Here is a 20,044-nt window from a genome sequence, read left to right on the forward strand (position 1 = left end):
AACGGGTGAGTGGCTGATCCGCATCGTGCAACGCATCGGGTGCACATTGACGGCCAGTGAGAGTGGTGAGGGAGTGGAGTTGTATCGCTGCATCAGAGGGGCCAGAGTGAGTGGTGGGATGTAGAGGCCCTGCATGACTCAGACAGTGGAGAGCCTTTGAGGGCCGGTCAGCTTCCTCACTGAGACTTCGGGGGAGAACCCAGATCAGACTCACCCATCATCCTAGAGGGCAGTGAGTCCCTGATCAAATCTGCAGCCGGGGCGCCTTAGGCCTTGCCATCTGGCCTCTTTTCTTCTCGCTGCTGCGGGTGGCCCTGGCTGGCTTGAGACTCTTCTGCGCTGGCAGGCCGGTAGAGGGTGTGCCTTAGACGCTATTGATAGAGTACCGGTGCTGCGTGCCTACAGTTGTGCCTGTCCCACGCTTGGAGCTTGAGATGCCCCGCTCTGGGGCGGCAGTTGTTGGTGGTCTTTGACTTTTGTGGTGAGGCCTCACAGGCATTGTCCCGCGCTTAGTGGAGCTGCTGTTTACCGGCCACGACGGGGCCCTGAGTGTGCGACAACAACAATACTACTGGGGCCTATTCAACGACCCTTAGAGGGGTGAGGTTAGACTTGAGACTGAACGCCCCGTGTGCAGAGGTCCTGTTCAGGTCCGTGCTCGTTCCTCCTGCCGCTGTTGTCGATTGGCAGAGCCTCTGTCCCCCCTCCTGAGGCTGCGAAGCCCGGCCTGCTGTGGCCATGACCACCCCACGAGCCAAGAAAGACACCATGAACAAGGATCCATCCATTAAAGACCTGCTCCAGAAAACAGGCGGGAAAAAGTACGGCGAATCAGGGATGGATTCGGACGCAGGCCCTGCTGCTGAGCCGGTCACAAAGGGGTTCATGGAGTAGCTCTTCAGCTCTTTCCGGGAAGACTTCGATAGCCTGCGTCAAGAAATGGCCTCCGTAGTCAAGCAGCTCCGGGCAGAGCTCAACGAAGTGGGGGACAGAGTGGACACCCTAGAACACAATGGGGACAGACGAGAGGAAGAGCTTGCCACCCAGGCCCAGGAACCTATTGACCTCTGCAAACAGAACAACGAGTTATACTTCAAGCTGGAAGACCTTGAAAACCGTGCGAGGCGCTCTAATATTCGTATTAAGGGTGTGCCACTTCTGGCAGACGGTGGCAAGCTGGAAGAATGGGTCCTTCGCCTCTTTAAACATATGGCCCTGAAGTTGCGAGACAAGGAGGTCACGTTGGATCAAACACACCGGGCCACAGGACATCTTGACTTGCCTACATTCCTACCGCCAGAAGGAGATTATCATGGCTGTCACACTGGACCGATCGAGGAATTCGAGGGCGTTCAGGTTAGGGTCTTCCAGGATGTCTCACCTTGCAGCGGCGTAGGGAACTGCAACCAGTCACATCACTCCTCTGCGAACAGGGAATTCGGTACCTTTGGGGGCACCCATTCTGTCTGTCCTTTGTCTGGAATATTGAAATGCATGTGGTGCGTAACTTACATGAAGCAAAGGCCATACTTGGTGGTGCTCTGTCTGTGGCGAAGGATTCCTAAGCGGCAGAGGGAGGTCCATCAACCGGGAAGCCGCCGAGAGCGGGTAAGAAACAAGGCCCTAGGAGGGGCACTCAGATGAAGCTTTCGGAGGAGGAGCGACAACGGTAACGGAACGCCTTGCTCAGTGAGCTGCAGTGCCGGGAGATCTCCAGAGGCTGATGCCATCGATTGTCCCTGGTGATTGACATTCCGCGTTCTGATGATACCACTATGGGTCTGAGACCAGCGGTTCAAGATATCGGTCTCAGTAAGGGAGCCCCACCTTCCGGATGGTGATGACCGACCCCCAGACACACAGAACCTTGCACGTTGGTGCAGTTTGTTCCTGTTGGAAGACGTCATTGATGTTTTTCTGTGATTTTCATTTTTTCTCTATGCCTTTTTCTCCTCTCTGTCTCTTCTTTTCTTCCTTGTCCACCCACGAGGGATCTGAAGCTCTCCCACGGACAGGTAGGGTGTACCTTCGACTTTGGTGGTCAGGGGTGGCGGGTGAGTTCGGGGAGGACGGGGCCATCTGGGGGGAGGTTGGGGCGGCTGGGTTCAGTGGGGGGCGCTACTTGTGAGTCTTCCCAACTTTTCCACAATCTAAGTGAGCTAGTTGCTCTGCCAGATGCCCAGGTTTTACCCCATATATACGCACAGGGCCCGCCCCATCAGGCTTGAAGACAGCGCGGTGCTGCAGGGGAGGCGGAGTGCTTGGATGGTTGCCCAGTGGTGGAGTGCGGGAAGGGGAGTGGGTACCCTGTCACCCTTGGTTTTTCATTGCGACTGGCTGGATAGATGCACAGAGGTGCCTTTTCATAGTGGCCCATGACTCATCTTAAAGTAGTAATCATGAGCTTCAATGTGCGGGCCTTAATTCGCCGGCGATGCTGTGTGCGCTTCTAGCCTTGTTGAGAGATGCTAAGAGCGATATTTGCCTCCTACAAGATACCCATCTCATATGACCGGACTGGAGGAGACTCCGATCCATATGATTCGATAGACAATATTTTACTCCTAGGCAAAGGAAGAAGGCTGGGGTGGCGATCCTCCTGGCCACGCATTTCCAGGGGACTGTAGTGGGGAATTTCGCGAAAGTCACTGGGCGCCTGCTGGCCCTGCGGATACTAATGAGAGAGCGAGTACATGCGATAGTCTCAGTCTATAGCCCCATTGAGCACCAGGAGGCTTTCTTGCGCGATACGTTAAACTTACTTCTGGTGTCTCCTTGGTAATCGAGGGTGACTTTAATTTAGTTCCGGCTGCACAGCTGGACAGGTCGACACTTAGAGTGGGACATATGGGTTCGATCTCCGACACAACACTACAGAGACTGAGGGAAGCTGACCTTATGGACGCCTGGCGCCATCGCTTCCCGTCCGCGCAAGAGTACACCTTCTTCTCTGTGGCTCATCAAACGTACGCCCGCATCGATCTCTTTTGAACCTCGCCCAGGGTCACGACGTCCACTGACGACATCTCTATTGGGGTGGCAGCACTCTCGGATCACTCTCCGGTCATCTTAACGCTGACCCTCCCTGGCGGCTCCCCAAGGCGGCATTCGTGGCGCTTAAATCGCACTTTGCTTACATATGAATGATATGATGCTAATATAACTGAGTTAAGGGGGCTATCAAAACCTACCTGGAATTGAATGACGAGGGCTCAGTTGAGGTTATCACGCTCTGGGACGCCCTGAAGGCTGTCCTTCGTGGGAGCTGTATTGCTATTGCGGCAAACCTCAGTAAGGACCGTAAAGCCTAAAGAGAGGAATTGGAGGTTTAAAACTGGGAGCTAGAGGGGGGTTGGCACTGCCGTACGGGGGCGGTTCAAACATAGACTACTCACGCAAGCGAGAAAGCAACTGCGAGCGTTAGATCTCGATCGCGCTGAATACGCTTTTCTCCGCACCAGGCAGCGCTACTATAAGGGGGGAACAAGGCTGCGAGACTTCAGGATCTTCGGGCTGAGATAGCGACACGTCGGGTCGCAGAACTCACGAATGCCCGGGGTGAGACCCTGCGGGTGGATGGGGAAATTGCGTCTGAATTTGAGGCCTTCTATAAGGCGCTATACTCGGCTGAAAGCCTGGATCCTATTGCGATAGAGGAATACACGCAAGCGGCGCCAGTGACTCCGCTGCTGGACTCCATTATAAGCACCCTGGAGGCAGATATCCGCCCTGAGGAAGTTTTGCGGTCTATTCAGAGGCTGGCGGCTGGTAAGGCTCCAGGGGAGGATGACTTCCCGGTGGATTTTTATCAAGTTTTTGGGTCGGACCTCGCTCCCCTCCTGGCGCGTCTGTTCAACACTTTTAGCGCCAATATGAAACTCGCCCCATTGATGTCCTTGGCAGAGGTTGTGGTCATTCCCAAGCCTGGGAAGGACCCAGAGAGTGCGCCTCTTACTGCCCCATTACCCTGCTTAACGTGTACTTAAAATATTTTTACCAGTATTTTGGCATCCCGTCTTGCCCCGCACATGCAAGGACTGGTGGACCCGGATCAGTCGTGTTTTATCCCAGATCGCAATTGTGGAGACGGGACTCGATGGCTGTGCCATCTCTTGGATAAGAAGCAGCGCACCCAGATCCCACCGATACTCCGGAGATGGATGCCGAAAAGGCATTTGACAGGGTTCACTGGCCATATTTGCAACAGGTCCTCTGCCGATTCGGACTTGGGGAGCGATTTCGGAAATGGGTGGGCTGTGTTCACCAGGGGCCGCAGGCCCCTGGTAAATTCGGGTCAACGGGGTGGTCTCCAGGTCCTTCTAGATTGGGCGTGGCACGAGGCAGGATTGTCCACTCTCCCCTCTTCTTTTTGTGCTGTACATGGAGCCATTTGCTGAACCGGTCTGCCAACTCCACACGGTCACCGGGATCCGGATGGGCGATAGGGAGCACAAGATTTCATTGTACGCGGATGATGTGCTCCTTTACTTGTCTCGTCCATTGCTCTCCCCCCCTTGTTGGCGGTGGTTGCCGCCTTTAGTGCGGAATTGGGATTCAAAATTAATCTGAAGATCCTCTCCCTGTGGGGCAACTCACGCAAACCCTCTCACACGGGATGGCTGCACAAAATTTGGTTTATAATGGGGATGGAGCGAATACAGGCCTCCCTCACACAAACCACGGACACGTTCAGGGAGATATGGTCACCCTTGATTGCACTACTCACCACCGAATTCCATGAGCTGACATGCCCCAAATATCTCAAAGTTCTCAGACTGGTAGATGAGTTCCACAAACCTTAAGAAGCTCAAGGAACGACGAAGAAACGGAAGAGACCCAGGTGAATCCCTAATAAAGTCTTGGCTGAACACACCGGGGAGGGGGGGGTGGGGAGGGGGGGGGGCGAGACGATAAGTACTGTTGTTGGGAAGAGGGGAGTTACAAGTTGGGGGGTGGGGAGGGGGGTTCTTTGGTACAACACGTTGTTTGAAAATGGCCTCCACTGCACACATGGACACATGACCCGAGCCCGTACGGTTTGGGAGCCCCGTGCCGGGAGCCTGGGTGGGACATACAAGATTTGGAGGATTGCAATTGTCCTGTCACTGCAATGCACTATGTTGATGCCAATAAAAACACATTTGATCAAAAAATAAAAGGTAAAAAAAATTAATCTGAAGAAAACTCAGGAGCTGAGTCTCACGATCCAGCGGCGGACCGATTCCAATTGTTGCAGCTCTTCCCATTCTCATGGGCTGTCAGCGATATCACGTTCCTGGGGCTCTGGTTTTTTTTGACTACCGCAAAGACAGCCCAGGTGAACTGCTCGGAGATGCTGGCCACGGTTTGCCATGCAATGAACAACTGGAAGAAATATGTTCTCTCCTGGTTGGGCAAGATACTTATTTGTGACTGGAGGACGGAGGCCTTGGGGTCCCCCATCTTGGCCGCTACTACGAGACGGCACAGCTGCGCTGGATGGTGGAATGGTACCAACTAGAGTCCGAAAAGCACTGGTGCTTCATGGACAGGGGCGTGGCTGGGATTCACATCTGGAAGGTACCCTGGCTCCCCAGGTGACATTGCCCACAGGGCGTGTACCTCTCCCCGGTCCTGCGCGCCACCATGAAGGTATGGGACAAGGTCAACGAGCAATGTCAGCTGTCAACAGCTATGTCACCCCAGACTCCTTTAATTGGGAACCCTAGGGAATGCCTACCTGAATTGGCAAGAAGCAAACTGTAAACGTATTGGTGACCTTTTTGATATACGGGGAATTATGGACTTCCCCCAGTTGGTGACCCATTATGGGATCCCCAAGGAGGCGTACTGGCAGAACCTAGCACTACAGCAATGGCTCACGCAGTACCAGATCTGTATACATGCAGGTCGTCTCCCTACAAAATTTGAGATCTGGTACAATACTCGCACCTCAAACAAACGCCTCTTGTCAAACATTTATAACTTTCTCAACAAGGCCAAGAATCCACCTAAGTTCCCAGCACAGCATAGGTGGGAATCGGAGCTGGGTCGGGAATTGTCCCCGAAAGAGTGGGAGGACGTTATCCAGAGGGCCCGGGCATCATCTTGCAGCACCTCAGGGAAGGAGATGCTTCTAAAAATTGTGCACTATTGGTATTATACCCCTGCACGTGTTGCCAAGTGGAGCAGCAATCTATGTTGGCATGTTTGCGGTCAAGAGGGCACACTGTCCCACATTCTCTGGCACTGCCCTAAGATACAGACATTCTGGACTCCATTTTGCCCTTAGTTGACCACATATTCCAGACCGAACTTCCCAGATTTCCCAGTTACATCCTGTTGGGACTTCCTAACATGGTGTGCATCCCAACCCCCGTAATCATTGCTATAAGAAAATTGCCCTTTTGGGGTAGCACCCAACAGTTTAAAAAGGAAGAAAACAAGTTACTTACCTGTAACTACAGTTATCCAGTATTGGTATCTTTCATAGATTCACATGCCTGAATCATTCCCCGTCGTCGAGGCGGGAGTCCCACGGTAAATTATATATATATAGCAGTGCCTAAAAACCATTAGTAGTAGGCTAGAAAAGGATATAGGCCCAACTAGGCCCAAAACTTAGCAGCCTATCTACATCATTATGTAAAAAGAACTGAAAAAAGTAGCCTCAGCCAATCAGCTGTCCTCACCCTCTAGAACCTTCCCAGCTCAGGCAGTTCTCCTCAGATTTTCCCAGCACAAGTGAGAAGTAGTATCCATAATAAGAACTGCCCAGTCGGGGAGGAGGGTGGGTGCATGTGAATCTATGAAAGATACCAATACTGGATAACTGTAGTTACAGGTAAGTAACTGGTTTTCTTATCCAGTATTGGGGTATCTTTCATAGATTCACATGCCTGAATCAGAATAGCAAGCAGTAATAACCATAACTGTCGGTAGAGGAAGGTGGGAGACAATCCAAACCATATATCCCCACACAACCTGGAAGGTACTAGAGCAAGAACATATTTCAGTACATATGCATAATCATGACAATACCTTCATATACCATATATATAGAACATTAAAACAGTATGTTAGCACAAATGTGACAATAGAAAACAAGAAAAAACTATAAAAGGCTGACCTCAGTGAAGAAGATGCTGCAACACTGCTTCTCCCACTGACGTATCTTCATGTAACACCGGCTGCAGGCAATAGTGCTTGGTAAAAGTATGGACACTTTTCCATGTAGCAGCACGGCAGATGTTTTCCAGGGTCACCCCTGCAAATAAGGCTGTAGACGCTGACATCATCCTGGTTGAATGCGCCTTAACCGTTCTTGTCAGTGGCTTGTTCGCTTTCTCATGACAGAAGACAATGACAGAGGAAAGCCATCTGGCAATAGTTGCTTTCGTCACAGCCTGACCACGTGTAGCTTGGCCATAAGCTACAAACAGTTGGGTAGATTTGCGCAAATCTTTTGTCTTTTGTAAATAGAATTTGAGACATCTTTGGACATCCAAGGAATGCAGCATCTTTTCAGCTGGAGTCTTGGGGTCTGGAAAGAAAGATTTTAGTTTCACCGGTTGATTGATGTGAAACTGGGTCGGAACCTTGGGAATAAACTTAGGATGAGTTCTAAGTGTCACACAATCTTTTGAGAAATGTAGGAAAGGTTCCGATATAGTGAACGCTTGTATCTCACTTACTCTCCGGGCTGAAGTGAGGGCCAACAAAATAGCCACTTTCCAAGTCAAGAATTTAAGTTCTGATTTATGAATTGGTTCAAAAGGCCTTTTCAGCAATTGAGATAACACAATATTGAGATCCCACTCAGGAGGAGGAGGCCGCACTGGAGGGAAAACTCGAAATAATCCTTTAAGGAACTGTTTAATTAAAGAGGAAGAGCACAAAGATGGCTTGTTGTAACTCTTTCTGAATCTGGATATGGCAGCAAGGTGAACTTTGATAGAAGAAAAAGCGAGACCTGATCTGGCTAGAGACAACAGATAAGGCAGAATCTGCTCTGGAGGAGCTTGTAGTGGATGGACATCACGCTCTCCGCACCATAAACAGAATCTCTTCCATTTGAAGCGATAGGTTCTGATTGTAGACTGTGCACGAGCCTGAGATAGAACAGCTCTACAGTCTGGAGAAATCTCCAGGTCCTTAAACTCTAGGAAGTCAGGAGCCAGGCGTGCAAGTGCAGCGACTGAGGATCTGGATGAAGTATTTGTCCTTCCTCCCTTGTCAGCATTGAAAGTGTCGGCTTGAGGCGCAGTGGAGGTTGATGGGAGAGTATCAGAAGCTCCTGGAACCAATACTGTCTTGGCCAGCGAGGAGCAATTAGGATTAGAGAGCAACGTTCCCTCTTCATTTTCTGTAGAACCTTTGGGATGAGAGGAATTGGAGGGAAGGCATACGCAAAGATTCCTGTCCACCTCATCAACAGGGCATTTCCTCTCGATCCTTGCTGTTGGAACCTGCTGGCAAAGTATATGCATTTGCTGTTCTGTTGCGTGGCAAACAGGTCCAGCGTTGGTGTGCCCCAGAGCTGGAAAATTGTTTCCACTTGGCTTTGTTCGAGTTCCCACTCGTGACATCCTGTGAACGATCTGCTGAGATCGTCGGCCAGAGAATTCTGAATTCCCTGAACATGTTCCGCTCTGAGGGAAATTTTGTGATGGAGTAACCATTCCCACATTTCTTGCGCTTGAAGAGACAGGGCTAGAGATTTCGTGCCCCCTTGCTTGTTTATGTAAAACATGCTGGTGGTGTTGTCCGTGCGCACCAGCACTGCAGAGCCCGCAATTCTTGGCAGGAAGGCTCGCAAGGAAAGAAAAATGGCCCTCAACTCGAGGCAGTTGATGTGTTTGTGCTTGTACTGATGGGACCACCGTCCCTGCACTTGAAGGTCTTGAAGATGGCCTCCCCAACCCTCCATGGAGGCATCTGTCATCAGAATAAATTCCGGTAGGGTCTGAAGAAAAGTGAGCCCCGGAGACAAATTTTTCTTTGCCGCCCACCATAGAAGAGCTTGTTTCATCTTGGGCGTGACCTTGATACGGTCCTCGAAAGATCCGTCTATCTGCCGCCACTGTCGATGCAATTCCTCTTGTAGAGGCCTCATTCTGAGTCGAGCCAGTGGGACTAGATGGAGTGCAGAGGAACACATCCCTAGCAGGGAAACAAACTGTCGGACCGAAAGAGACTTTTTTGACCGTATTTGACTTGCCAGCTTTGTGATTTTGTCCTGACGAATTTGGGTCAAGAAGGCCTTGCACTGAGAAGTGTCTAGTACTGCTCCTAGGAACGTCAGAATTCGTTTGGGTTGCAGTTGTGATTTTTTGACGTTGAGGGTCAGGCCCAGGTTCGAGAACATTGACAGAGCACTTGTGACCGATTGCTTTGTTGAAGTTTTTGTCGGACTCTTTATTAACCAATCGTCGAGGTACGGGAATACTTGGATTCCCTGTGACCTCAACGCAGCTGCAACCGGAACTAGAGTCTTGGTAAAGATTCTCGGTGCAGATTTCAGGCCGAAAGGGAGGACCTTGAATTGAAAATGGACACCAGCCACTGTGAATCTCAGATACTTGCGGTGGTTTGGATGAATGGGAATGTGGAAGTAAGCGTCTTCCATATCCAAGGAAGCCATGAAATCGCCTTCCATGAGGCAATTGAGGACATCTGCGAGCGTCACCATGCGGAAACTCTGCTTTTTCAGATATTTGTTTAAGTTTCGTAGATCCAAAATTGGACGCCACTCTCCTGAAACCTTTTCCACAAGGAAAAAACGAAAGTAAAACCCCTGATTTTTCTGGGATGTTGGAACTTTTTCTATCGCATTTTTGTGTAGCATCTTCATGGCTTCCATGTATAACAAATGAAGACGAGGAGGGGAGGGACCCCTGGGCGGAGACGTTGGAGGTTTCTGCAAGAACTCCAGAGTGTGTCCGTGTTTGACTATGTCCAGAACCCACTGATCTGAAGTTATCTTCCGCCACTGTTGATAAAAGGCGGAGATCTTGGCGCCCACGGGGAGGGAAGGAAGAGAGGATGGTGTCCGGCAAAACTCACTGGCGTTTATTTGAATCGCGTCCCTGGTAGTTAGAACGTCGTTTCCCTCCTTGACGAGAGAAACCCGCTGACGATGACTGTCGATAGGACTGTTGGTAGTACGGCTTATTTTGAGGCTGATACGGGCGGTTTTGCTGATTTTGATAATGTCCTCTGGAAGGAAAACCACGGCCTCTTGCTCCTCTGAAAAAACCTCGCTTATACTGTAGTGTACCAAGCGATTTGGCCGTATCAGTATCCGTCTTGATCGCAAGCAATGCGTCATCTATGTGTTTGCCAAACAATAACTCGCCATCATAGGCCATGTCAAGTATTTTGGTCTGGACTTCAGGTCTGAAAGAAGTCGCCTTGAGCCATCCGTGCCGTCTAAGAACTGCCGCTCCGGCCAATTGTCTAAAGGCTGTATTAGAGACATCGAGGGCGCAGTCGATAATCTCAGAAGCTGCCCGCTCGCCTTCCATGACAACCTTCCTGACCTCTTCAACACGGTCTTCGGGAACCAGGTTGATGAATTCCGACAGATCTGACCACATTTGTCTGTCATAACGTGCTAAAATTGCCAAAGAATTAGCAATCTTAACAGTAGCAGCGGCATTAATTGACAACTTCTTCCCAATCGCATCCAACCTCCTGCCCTCTTTGTCTGGAGGTGTTGAAATTGGTGCTGCCGGATTCTTGGATCGTTGTTGAGCCGCTTGTAAAATCACTGAGTCAGGTCGTGGATGACCGATCAAACATGAAGGAGTATCCGGTGGTGCTCGGTACTTCTTGTCGACTCTTGGAAGAACCGCCGGGATGGACGCTGGCGTCTTCATTATATTAATCCCTTCTTTCCAAATGTATTCAATGATAGGGATAGATCTAGATACCCTTCTATACCCTTCTTTGAAATCATGAAGAAAACAGTCAGTCTGCTCAACCGAAACTGTAATTGCAAATCGAGCAGCTGCCCGATGCATGATGTTATGAAAACCTCCTATGTCTTCTGGCGGAGAATCTGAAGGTCGTGGCAAATTAGGAGAAGGCATAGGAATGATGTAATCATTCCATGGTTCCGTAGGCGTAGAATCCGGAAGCTCACCATCCTCACTTTCATCCTCATCTGGAGAGGAGACGTCAACATCATGACCACCAGCCCCGGGGTCAACATCCTGCCTTGGCGAGTGCGAAGGATGTGGCGGGGAATTTGTCGGCAAGACTACTGGCACAGGATTTGGAGCAGGCAGAGTTGGTGGAAACCTCTGACGATAATCAGCCAGCATGGCCTGCAAATCATGAATGAGAGAAGACGGAAGATGAGTCGTGTCTTCTGCGTGTTGTTGCTCCTGATGATAAGGAGTAGCTAAATTTTCCTGATAGTAATGAACGTCATCATCATCTTCATCCTCTTGATATTTGATGTGTAACTGAGAAGGATGATGGGCAACTCCAAAAGGCTCGTCATCATCCCCTTCATCATCAGAATCTGCCTCCACGTAGTTTTCCAGAATATGCGAAGGCAAGAGGGGAGACAAATGAGAGTAACTCTGTCTCTGAAATGATTTCATCTGGAAATGGGTATACTGTACCCTCACCGGAGATGTGGGCAACAAATGCGTAGACGGCGCATTCAAAGATGCTAGCGCTGCTGTCGACGGTAGAAGTGAAACAGAAGTGTGAGTTGCTGGCATTGTCGTCGACGGTATCGTCATCGGAGTTGGAATCGTCGACGAGGACTGTGTTGAAGGCGTCCTAGTAGACGGATCCGTCGACGGACTCTTCGTCGTCGATGGAGCTGAAACCTTTGTCGACGGGCTCGTCGTCGACGGACTCGTCGTCGACGGGGTCTTCGTTGACGGACTTGTCGTCGACGGGGTCTTCGTCGACGGACCTGTCGTCGACGGGGCCTTCGTCGACGAGGCCTTCGTCGACGAGGCCTTCGTAGACGGGATCTTCGTCGACGGGATCTTCGTCGACGGGGTCTTCGTCGACGGGATGGTGGAAACCTTCGTCGACGGGGTAGTCGTCGACGGAAGCGTCGACGGAAGCGATGACGAATGCTTCGTAGATGGTGATTTGGTCGTCGACGGAAGGCTCGTCGACGACGAGCTTTTCTTCAATGATTTTTTCTCTGAAGAAGAAACCATGACGGACATCACAGGAGAAGTAATTGCTGAGGTGGTAACAGTACTTGAAGACGTAGAGGACGTAGAATAGGTGGTGACAGTGAGAGAGGACACCAAAGAGACAGCTTTAGTGCGGACTGTACTCACAGTAGAAGCTGTTGACGCAGCACTCTTCGTGGACTCAGAGGGTTTATGAGAGAGTTTAGGTTTTTTCAGCCTCTCAGGAGAACACCTCTCTTTGGAACTGGCTCTCTTACTTGAGGTAGAGGCTCTGTCCTCATCATCTGTGGCAGACGACTTCAGCCACAAAAGAACTCTTGCCTCTCTATCCCTGATGGTCTTAGGAGGGAAGGTTCGACATATCCTGCAATCCTTCACAACATGTGAAGGATGCAAACAATAAATACAATCAGAGTGCTGGTCGTCCACATGTACCCTCTTCTTGAAGCAGGAACCACAAGCCTTGAATAGAGCCTTCTTTTCAGACATCTTGAGAGAATTTTGAAGAAATTTTGAAGAAAACTGAGTAGGCACTCAGGGAGACTCCCTTACACACGAAGTGCGGTGAAAATCTGAGGAGAACTGCCTGAGCTGGGAAGGTTCTAGAGGGTGAGGACAGCTGATTGGCTGAGGCTACTTTTTTCAGTTCTTTTTACATAATGATGTAGATAGGCTGCTAAGTTTTGGGCCTAGTTGGGCCTATATCCTTTTCTAGCCTACTACTAATGGTTTTTAGGCACTGCTATATATATATAATTTACCGTGGGACTCCCGCCTCGACGACGGGGAATGATTCAGGCATGTGAATCTATGAAAGATACCCCAATACTGGATAATAAGAAGTAGAGACAGAGAACTGGAACCATAGGCGGCGAAACATCTTCATTCATCTAATAAGACGGTGGCGATATTTTATATGAAAATGCTTGTGTCAAGAAAATTATGAACATTACTGAATGACAATGATTTGCATTCATGTTTAGTTTATATGTGTCATGGCAAATATGATTATGACAGTTCAGTTTGAGTTAATGCCGGTTTACTGCATTATGGGTGCTGTAGTGTTTAGGCAAATTTGCATAAAGCGCTGCCGGCGGGAAAGTGTTTGTAATTAGCCTATCAGGAAGCCGCAAAGAGATGTTCACATGGTTAAATAAGGGAGGACACAGGGAGTACTGACAGTTTGGGACGGAGCAGAGGCTGGAAGGATTTTAATGATTTCACGGCAGGTAAGAGAGGGGTTGTGCAGCTTAACTGAGGGGTGAATGTGTGGGTAGAGACTGAGCTATGGCGGGATGAAAGGAGATTTGGTGGGCAACATGAATATAGTAGGAACAGGAGTTAGGGAGAAGTTGAAGCGCTTTTCATGAAAGCGAGTAAAAGGGACAAAATCGGTTAAAATAATGTAAAAAACAAAAGATTTGGTTAAGGATGCAACTCCTGGGGGAAAGTATGCCCTGTTCAGTTTGAAAGCGAAATAGAATGACCGGGGAAGGGAGTTTGAATGATGACATGTGGCACGAAATTCGAGAGAAAGGAAGGGAAAGCGGACTGTACAGTAGGCCGGGGACCCTATGTGAATCACGTTGGGGATGTTTCTCGTTAGCATAGCACTTTGTGAGGAGGAGTGTGAGCATTCTTTGAGTACTGCACATGGAAAATGTACAGTAGGTGAATAGGAGAGGGCTGATTTGTAATTGGCACATTGTAGCAAAGAATATGTTAATGTCATACTGCGGTAAAATATTCAATTATGAACTCAAATTGGTAATTGTCATTATTGTTTTTATTGTCATTTCACAGTGACCCCCGAAGAAGGGCACTTGATTGCCCGAAATGCATTGGGTTTTTTAATAAAAGCACTGCCTTGGATGAATTGTTGCATTGGTCGTGTTCCTTTTTTGAGGTCCGGATGGTCACGATTGGAGCATTAGAAGTTTGGAAAATGGCAAATAACTCCACGTGTGGTTGGAATTAACACAGTTTTACTGAAAAAGAAATGTTGAGAAACTGGTTAACAAAGATTAAGGGCCAGATGTAGGTAAATCTGATTTACCGACTCTAGAATACCGAATGTTACCGATTCGGTATTCTAGATTCGGTAAATCAGATGTAGGTAAAAATTCGGTACAGGCCCATAGGAATCAATGTCAATTACTGAATCGGTAAATACCGATTCGGTAAAATTACCGATTTTGCAAGGGGAACAGGGTGTCACTTTGACACCCTGTTGCACCCCTGATTTTGGCTTGTGTGCCATGTGACACACATACACGCCCTTAGGGCATGTATGTGTGCCACATGGCACAGGTGTACATGCACAGATGTGCATGTACACAGGAATTCGTTATTTACCATGCAATAGTATTACATGGTAAATAACGAATCGGTAATGGCCTGTGGCACTGTTTGAAGTGCCACCTACATCTGGATTTACCGATTCGGTAAATTTACCGATTCGGTATTTTACAGAATCGGTAAATTTACCGAATTGGTAAATATACCGATTCTGTAAATCTAAGGCCCCCTACATGTCAAACACCAAATACCGGTCGGTAACGGCCGAAATCGGCCGTTACCGACCGGTATTTGGTGTCCTACATCTGGCCCTAAGTGATTAAAAAGGACTGTGAACAAAACTGCCATGATGGCGCTTTTAGCAGTGCAACCTGCAGAGTCGTAGATGACGCCTCATCTCTACAATCGGACTTCCTAATCCCCTCACATATCCTCTCCGCTCCTGTAGGGGTAGAGCGATCACCCTAGCGCTGGGTGCAGCTAAGCAGGTCCGCCTGGTGAAGTGGGGCACAGATGCTATCCCAACAAAACTAGATTGGCTGCACAGATTGTGGGAGGTGGTCGGGATGGAAAGGATCACTGTGAGGATCAACCACACGTTGCCTAAGTTTGATTAGACCTGGGGGTCCACTGTGGCATACCTATCCTCCGAATTCATCGAGCTTACTTGCCCCTAATACCTCAGGGTTCTGCGATTCCCCACGACTCTCCCTGTGACGCCACCCTCCCCTTCGAATGAAACTCATCCCTAGATCCCTACCATATCATATCTTGAGCTGTGGGTGGATTCCTGTCTCTCCTCTTTCCTATGATTTCATTCTCAACTCTTTTGTTTTTGTTTGTGTTCGCATTAATAAAATGTAAAATTGACTGCCAGGTTGCCCGCCGGCCAGTGGTTGTAGGTGGGTGTAATGTTATTGTTCACAGCATATCTAATAAAATGATTTAAACCATAAACAGAGAACAGGATACCCTACCCATCTTCTCAGCAGATACCAGGCTGGTGGTGTTATTAAAAATGCCACTGTCAACAGTTCCAGATTGCAGGTGATTTCAAGATTCGCTGCACAATCAGATAAAGGAGTCACAGGCATCGTCAGTCATATTTCAGCGAAAAAAGAAACAGTGGCCCGCGACCACCACTACGTATCTAACCTACTCAAATGCATGCTGCAATGACAATATACATTGATGCTCTAAAACTGGAACTTATGATAACAAATATAAAACTTGCAAAACAAACAGTTATCACAATTTTATATTTAAATTACAAATTCCAGCAAGTATACCTTAGGATCTTTCTGGTTAATACTTGCAGCCAGCACCAGTCCATCACCAGCAAAAGCAGTAACCAAAGCTCCCTTTGACTTTACTGGGGTACATGACGGAACCAGACTAGACAAAGAACACTCTTGGTGGGACCAATGGACATCATATGGGAGAGAACTGCAAAAAATGATCGGGCAGCATTAGGAATGATCATGGTTAACAAAATCAACAATTTAGGAGTATGATCATAGTTCACTTGAATAAACAAAAAGTTCCAAATGCCAATACTATACACTTAAGAAACATTTACCTTGTTAGAATACCTAATTTCAATATGAACACTTTAGGAAAGCATTAGAAGATAATTTTCAAGCCAAGACAGTAGACACCTCCTCCTCCTAGAACGATGAAATTGTGTATGTCATTCACTGTATTAACTATTTCAGTTCCAGGAATGAATCACAACATATTTAAACACAAACGTTTATATACAAGATTACAGTATTGTAAATCTTATTTCATTCAGAATATCCTTGTAGGTCACTAAACAATTAACTTACCTTAAGGTAATTGACAAAAACAGACCAAATTACTAAAGAAATTTATGAAGCATGTGTGGCAAGACTAATTGTAGGATTACCTACTTTTAGGATCAGTTTATAAATTGAGGCACAGTAAAATAGAGTATTTAGTCTTCATCTGACAGATCCCTGTACTTCCAGTACAACATGTCTCTGCAAACCACCAACCACCTCACTCAGATTAAACATAGCTGGGACAATATAAAAAAACACCAGAGAGGTGAGATAAGCTGCATCACCTTGAGGTGTAACAAAGACGATGTTTACAGTAACTTCTCTTAACCCCTTGCATGCTGATGACGGCCCCCAGCCGTCATGCACTACGGCGCTCGTGTGCTGATGACGGCTGGGGGGCCGTCATGAACCCGCCCACTTTCGATTTTGCCGCACAGGCGCAGAATCGCGGCCGCATGCAAGGGGTTAATTATGGATTCTTAAGAATCTAAAACATATTGCAGTAGTTTACTAAACACATATGTAGATGTTGGTCTCCTTCATAGGACAAAACCACCAATAAAGCATTTTGTCCGATGGGTTTTAAGGAATGGGATGGATTTTCTTTTAAAAACCTCAGATTTGTAGGCCTTTAAGTATTAGTATGGGGCAAGGACATTTTAAAATCTATACAGTATTTTGGATCGTGTGGTCAACAGGTGCCATTCACCCAACCCAGGATAGTATGTTTGTATGGTATGTTTGGAGCTCTTGCTGAACCTCTCAGTAGTATTGTGTAACTGAGAAGGACCGTTTTGGAACTGGACGAGGTAAATTATTTCCTACCTATTACTCTCTGGTGAGTATCAAAGTTCCAAGCTTCACACTCATGGAAATTACCTATAAATACTCAAATTTCTTGTTATTCATTCAATGTATCCATGGGTTGGTGAATAATACTAAAATGTAATCTGCGTACATTATCAATTTGAAAGTGCCCTGCTCAATCTTGATCCCACTCACCCACTCATTACTCCATGTGTAAGTTTCAAGAAGTTTCATTGTCAAAGCAAAGAGGATCATCACTGCCTAATACCACCCCCATTCCAAATGTAGATCATTTGGAAATAACTTCGGACCCTAGTGCATGCGAGCTTTCCATTACCCACATTTTAAGCAGGGGCTCAGGCCAATCACTTCTAGTATCTACTACAGAAATTACCACCTCACTTAATTAAATGCTATTTTGGCATCTAATGAACCTAAGATTTAATTTTTACAGGTACATGCTACATTCTTCACAAGTTCCCAATTTGTGAAGAAAATTGTGTTAGGGTGGTTGGGACTAGGTTCCCAACCCTCTCGCTCTCCCTTCGTGACAAAAACAATTCGACTGAATCATTAAAATCTTACCAACTGGAACAGGTGTGTGGGCTTGGGATGAGCATTGGGTTCACACCTCATCCGATGAATGTTCACTATTAAAGCACCTTTTGGCCATTCATACGGTTTAACTTGGACAGATCTCACGCTCCAGCTGACCTTTCACTTCCATTACATAAACAGCTATCAAAACATCAACTATTCAAATGTATCCCACTCCCCTGGCCCTTACACGCACCCCATTCTGTACTTTCACACCCACCCATATCTAGGGATACTATACCCATATGTGGGTTACAAATAACACAACCAACGCCCTCACTTTCACTCCTCCCAGGATACTTGCATCCTGGAGAGCTACAATTAAGAAGAGTTATTCACTTAGCTTTGTCTCTTACTTCAGGAGAAATAGCAGTTCCTTTGATGCACTCAAGTCTAGTTTTCACTTCCTTTGATACAAAATGACTTATCTCAAGCACTAAAAACACTTGCTCGACCTACCACTTACTTGTAAGAGAGAAGACTGTATACTCTAAGCCATTTGCCATTCTGCCTGGTTTCATGCTGGTTCTGCTAATCTTTAGCCTGTTCCATTTGATCGCTAATTTACAATATTTCTCTAACTTCTTTCAATGAACGCACTCCAACTATTATTTTCCCAAGTGAATATGAGTCTGAAGCAGGGGCAGCTCCTCCATGTGGGCGGAGAACCATCGCCCGCTGCTTTCTTAGTGCTAGAAGCAGAAACATGCAGCCTACATGGAGAAAATGACCTCCCCATCAACGCCTGTGTGGTCAGAGTCCCAACCAATCACAAAGCTGCCATAGCAGCGTTGTGATTGGCTTAGGGGAGGGGAGTGAGACTGCCTGCTTCCCGTGAGGAGTAGAGAAACTGAGACGACACGGATCGGACCGGCGATGGTGAGCTAAATCTTTTTTTTATTAAACCTCAACCCCCCCCCCGTGCGTGACCTCCCTCCCCACGCGACATCACCCGCGAGTCATGCCAGCCACGACTAGTCTGAAGGGAAAAACTTAATGACCGGAAATTCCTCATTGCCAAAGACATTGTGGCACTATACAAATCTCTTTGGTGCAAAAGCATCGTTGCACAAAGCACTTGAATTGGTTGGAGTTTGTGCAGCTTTAAGACAACAACATTATCTGAATGTAATGCATTAATGATTTATTCCTTTAGCTCAACAACATTTTATCTGGTGGGGATATCACATGCCAAGTGACATTACCTTGGTATCGTGGGTGCATCCTCAACAGATCTGTGGATGCTTTGGACCTATGCTTCTATATTAATTCTTCCCCCGTCCCAGGATAACACAAATCATGATGTTGTTGCGTCTCAATGGGATATCTAGGACTTCGTGGGTCCTCATTACGAGGGGTCAATAACTTCCGATATGTGCATTAAAATATCGCAACCATGGGTTTTGATGTTTTTATGAGACCCAGTGCAATAAATCCACATCCAATGGGCACACTTTCGCTAGGTAAACCTGATAATTTATTAGTGGGGAAATGCCAGGAAATCCTAGGACTTAGATTTTGGAGCAGTAAGCACCAAAATTTGCAGGTAATGCCCTATTACAGGGGTAAAACTCATAACTGGCCACAATCATTGCACCCAATAAATTCTGTACACCTTGTGCAGTTCTTTATTATGTGCAATAGTTATCGCACTTAAAACAGAGAAACTCGTAACTAAGACCTTGGTTTTCCTGGAGCTCTATATTCCTATGCATGCATCTTCACCTACATTTAGATTTTCTCTTCTGAGCTTTCAGGGCTCCTGATAAGAGTCCGGTTTCAGTTCAGGTCATATTAGGATCCTCACCTTGTCAATAGTAGGCTATAGTTGATCCTGCTTGATACTGTGAGAGTTCTGTGACAGAGAAATAAGGGGAGGCAAACGGTTTTCATGAGACCTGCCCTTGGCAGTCAACTAATCGGTGATCAATGTCTCAATAGGTAGCTTGGGCTGCCTAAGCAAAATGATTAGGATATTCTCTCTACTTATATGTAACGGCTGATGGATTCTCTTCTCATTTACCACCTGCTGCCATCTCCCTGATGGAGTCTGAAATTATTCCTCTGGTAAGGTGTCATGCATTGGTTCCTAGTCTTCAAGGTCCAGAGTCTGCTCACCCTATGTGTTGTCACCCAAGGATGGCCTTTTCATTGCTGCAGCTGTGTGAAAGCCTATTCAGACAAGATATCTATCCTAGTGCTCACCGTTTTACCGTGGCTGGGGTCCAGGGATTGGAATGATGGGTGTAGTTCCAAACCTGTGTGCTAATAATATTAAAGAACATCGTAAGCAATGGAGCCCCGGGCCCCAATGGCCTACCTGGACACCTATTCAAAGAGAACCACATATTCTGGGCAACTATACTGAGAAGTGTGGAGAAGTGTGGC

At 47.5% G+C, this 20,044-nt stretch overlaps 1 protein-coding gene across 4 annotated transcripts in view; it reads right to left on the reverse strand.

Moving 5' to 3' along the window:
- The window catches only part of CPLANE1 (ciliogenesis and planar polarity effector complex subunit 1), a 2,766,109-nt gene that overhangs the window by 2,422,712 nt on the left and 323,353 nt on the right, over nucleotides 1–20,044 (reverse strand). For all 4 annotated transcript variants that reach the window (XM_078674971.1, XM_078674972.1, XM_078674970.1 and 1 more), the window contains exon 7: nucleotides 15,737–15,893. In XM_078674971.1, the coding sequence (XP_078531097.1) occupies nucleotides 15,737–15,893 (157 nt within the window). The remainder of the gene's footprint in view (nucleotides 1–15,736; nucleotides 15,894–20,044) is intronic.

This window comes from Lissotriton helveticus, chromosome 2_1 (assembly GCF_964261635.1).
Source record: "Lissotriton helveticus chromosome 2_1, aLisHel1.1, whole genome shotgun sequence".
Taxonomy (NCBI): Eukaryota; Metazoa; Chordata; class Amphibia; order Caudata; family Salamandridae; genus Lissotriton; species Lissotriton helveticus.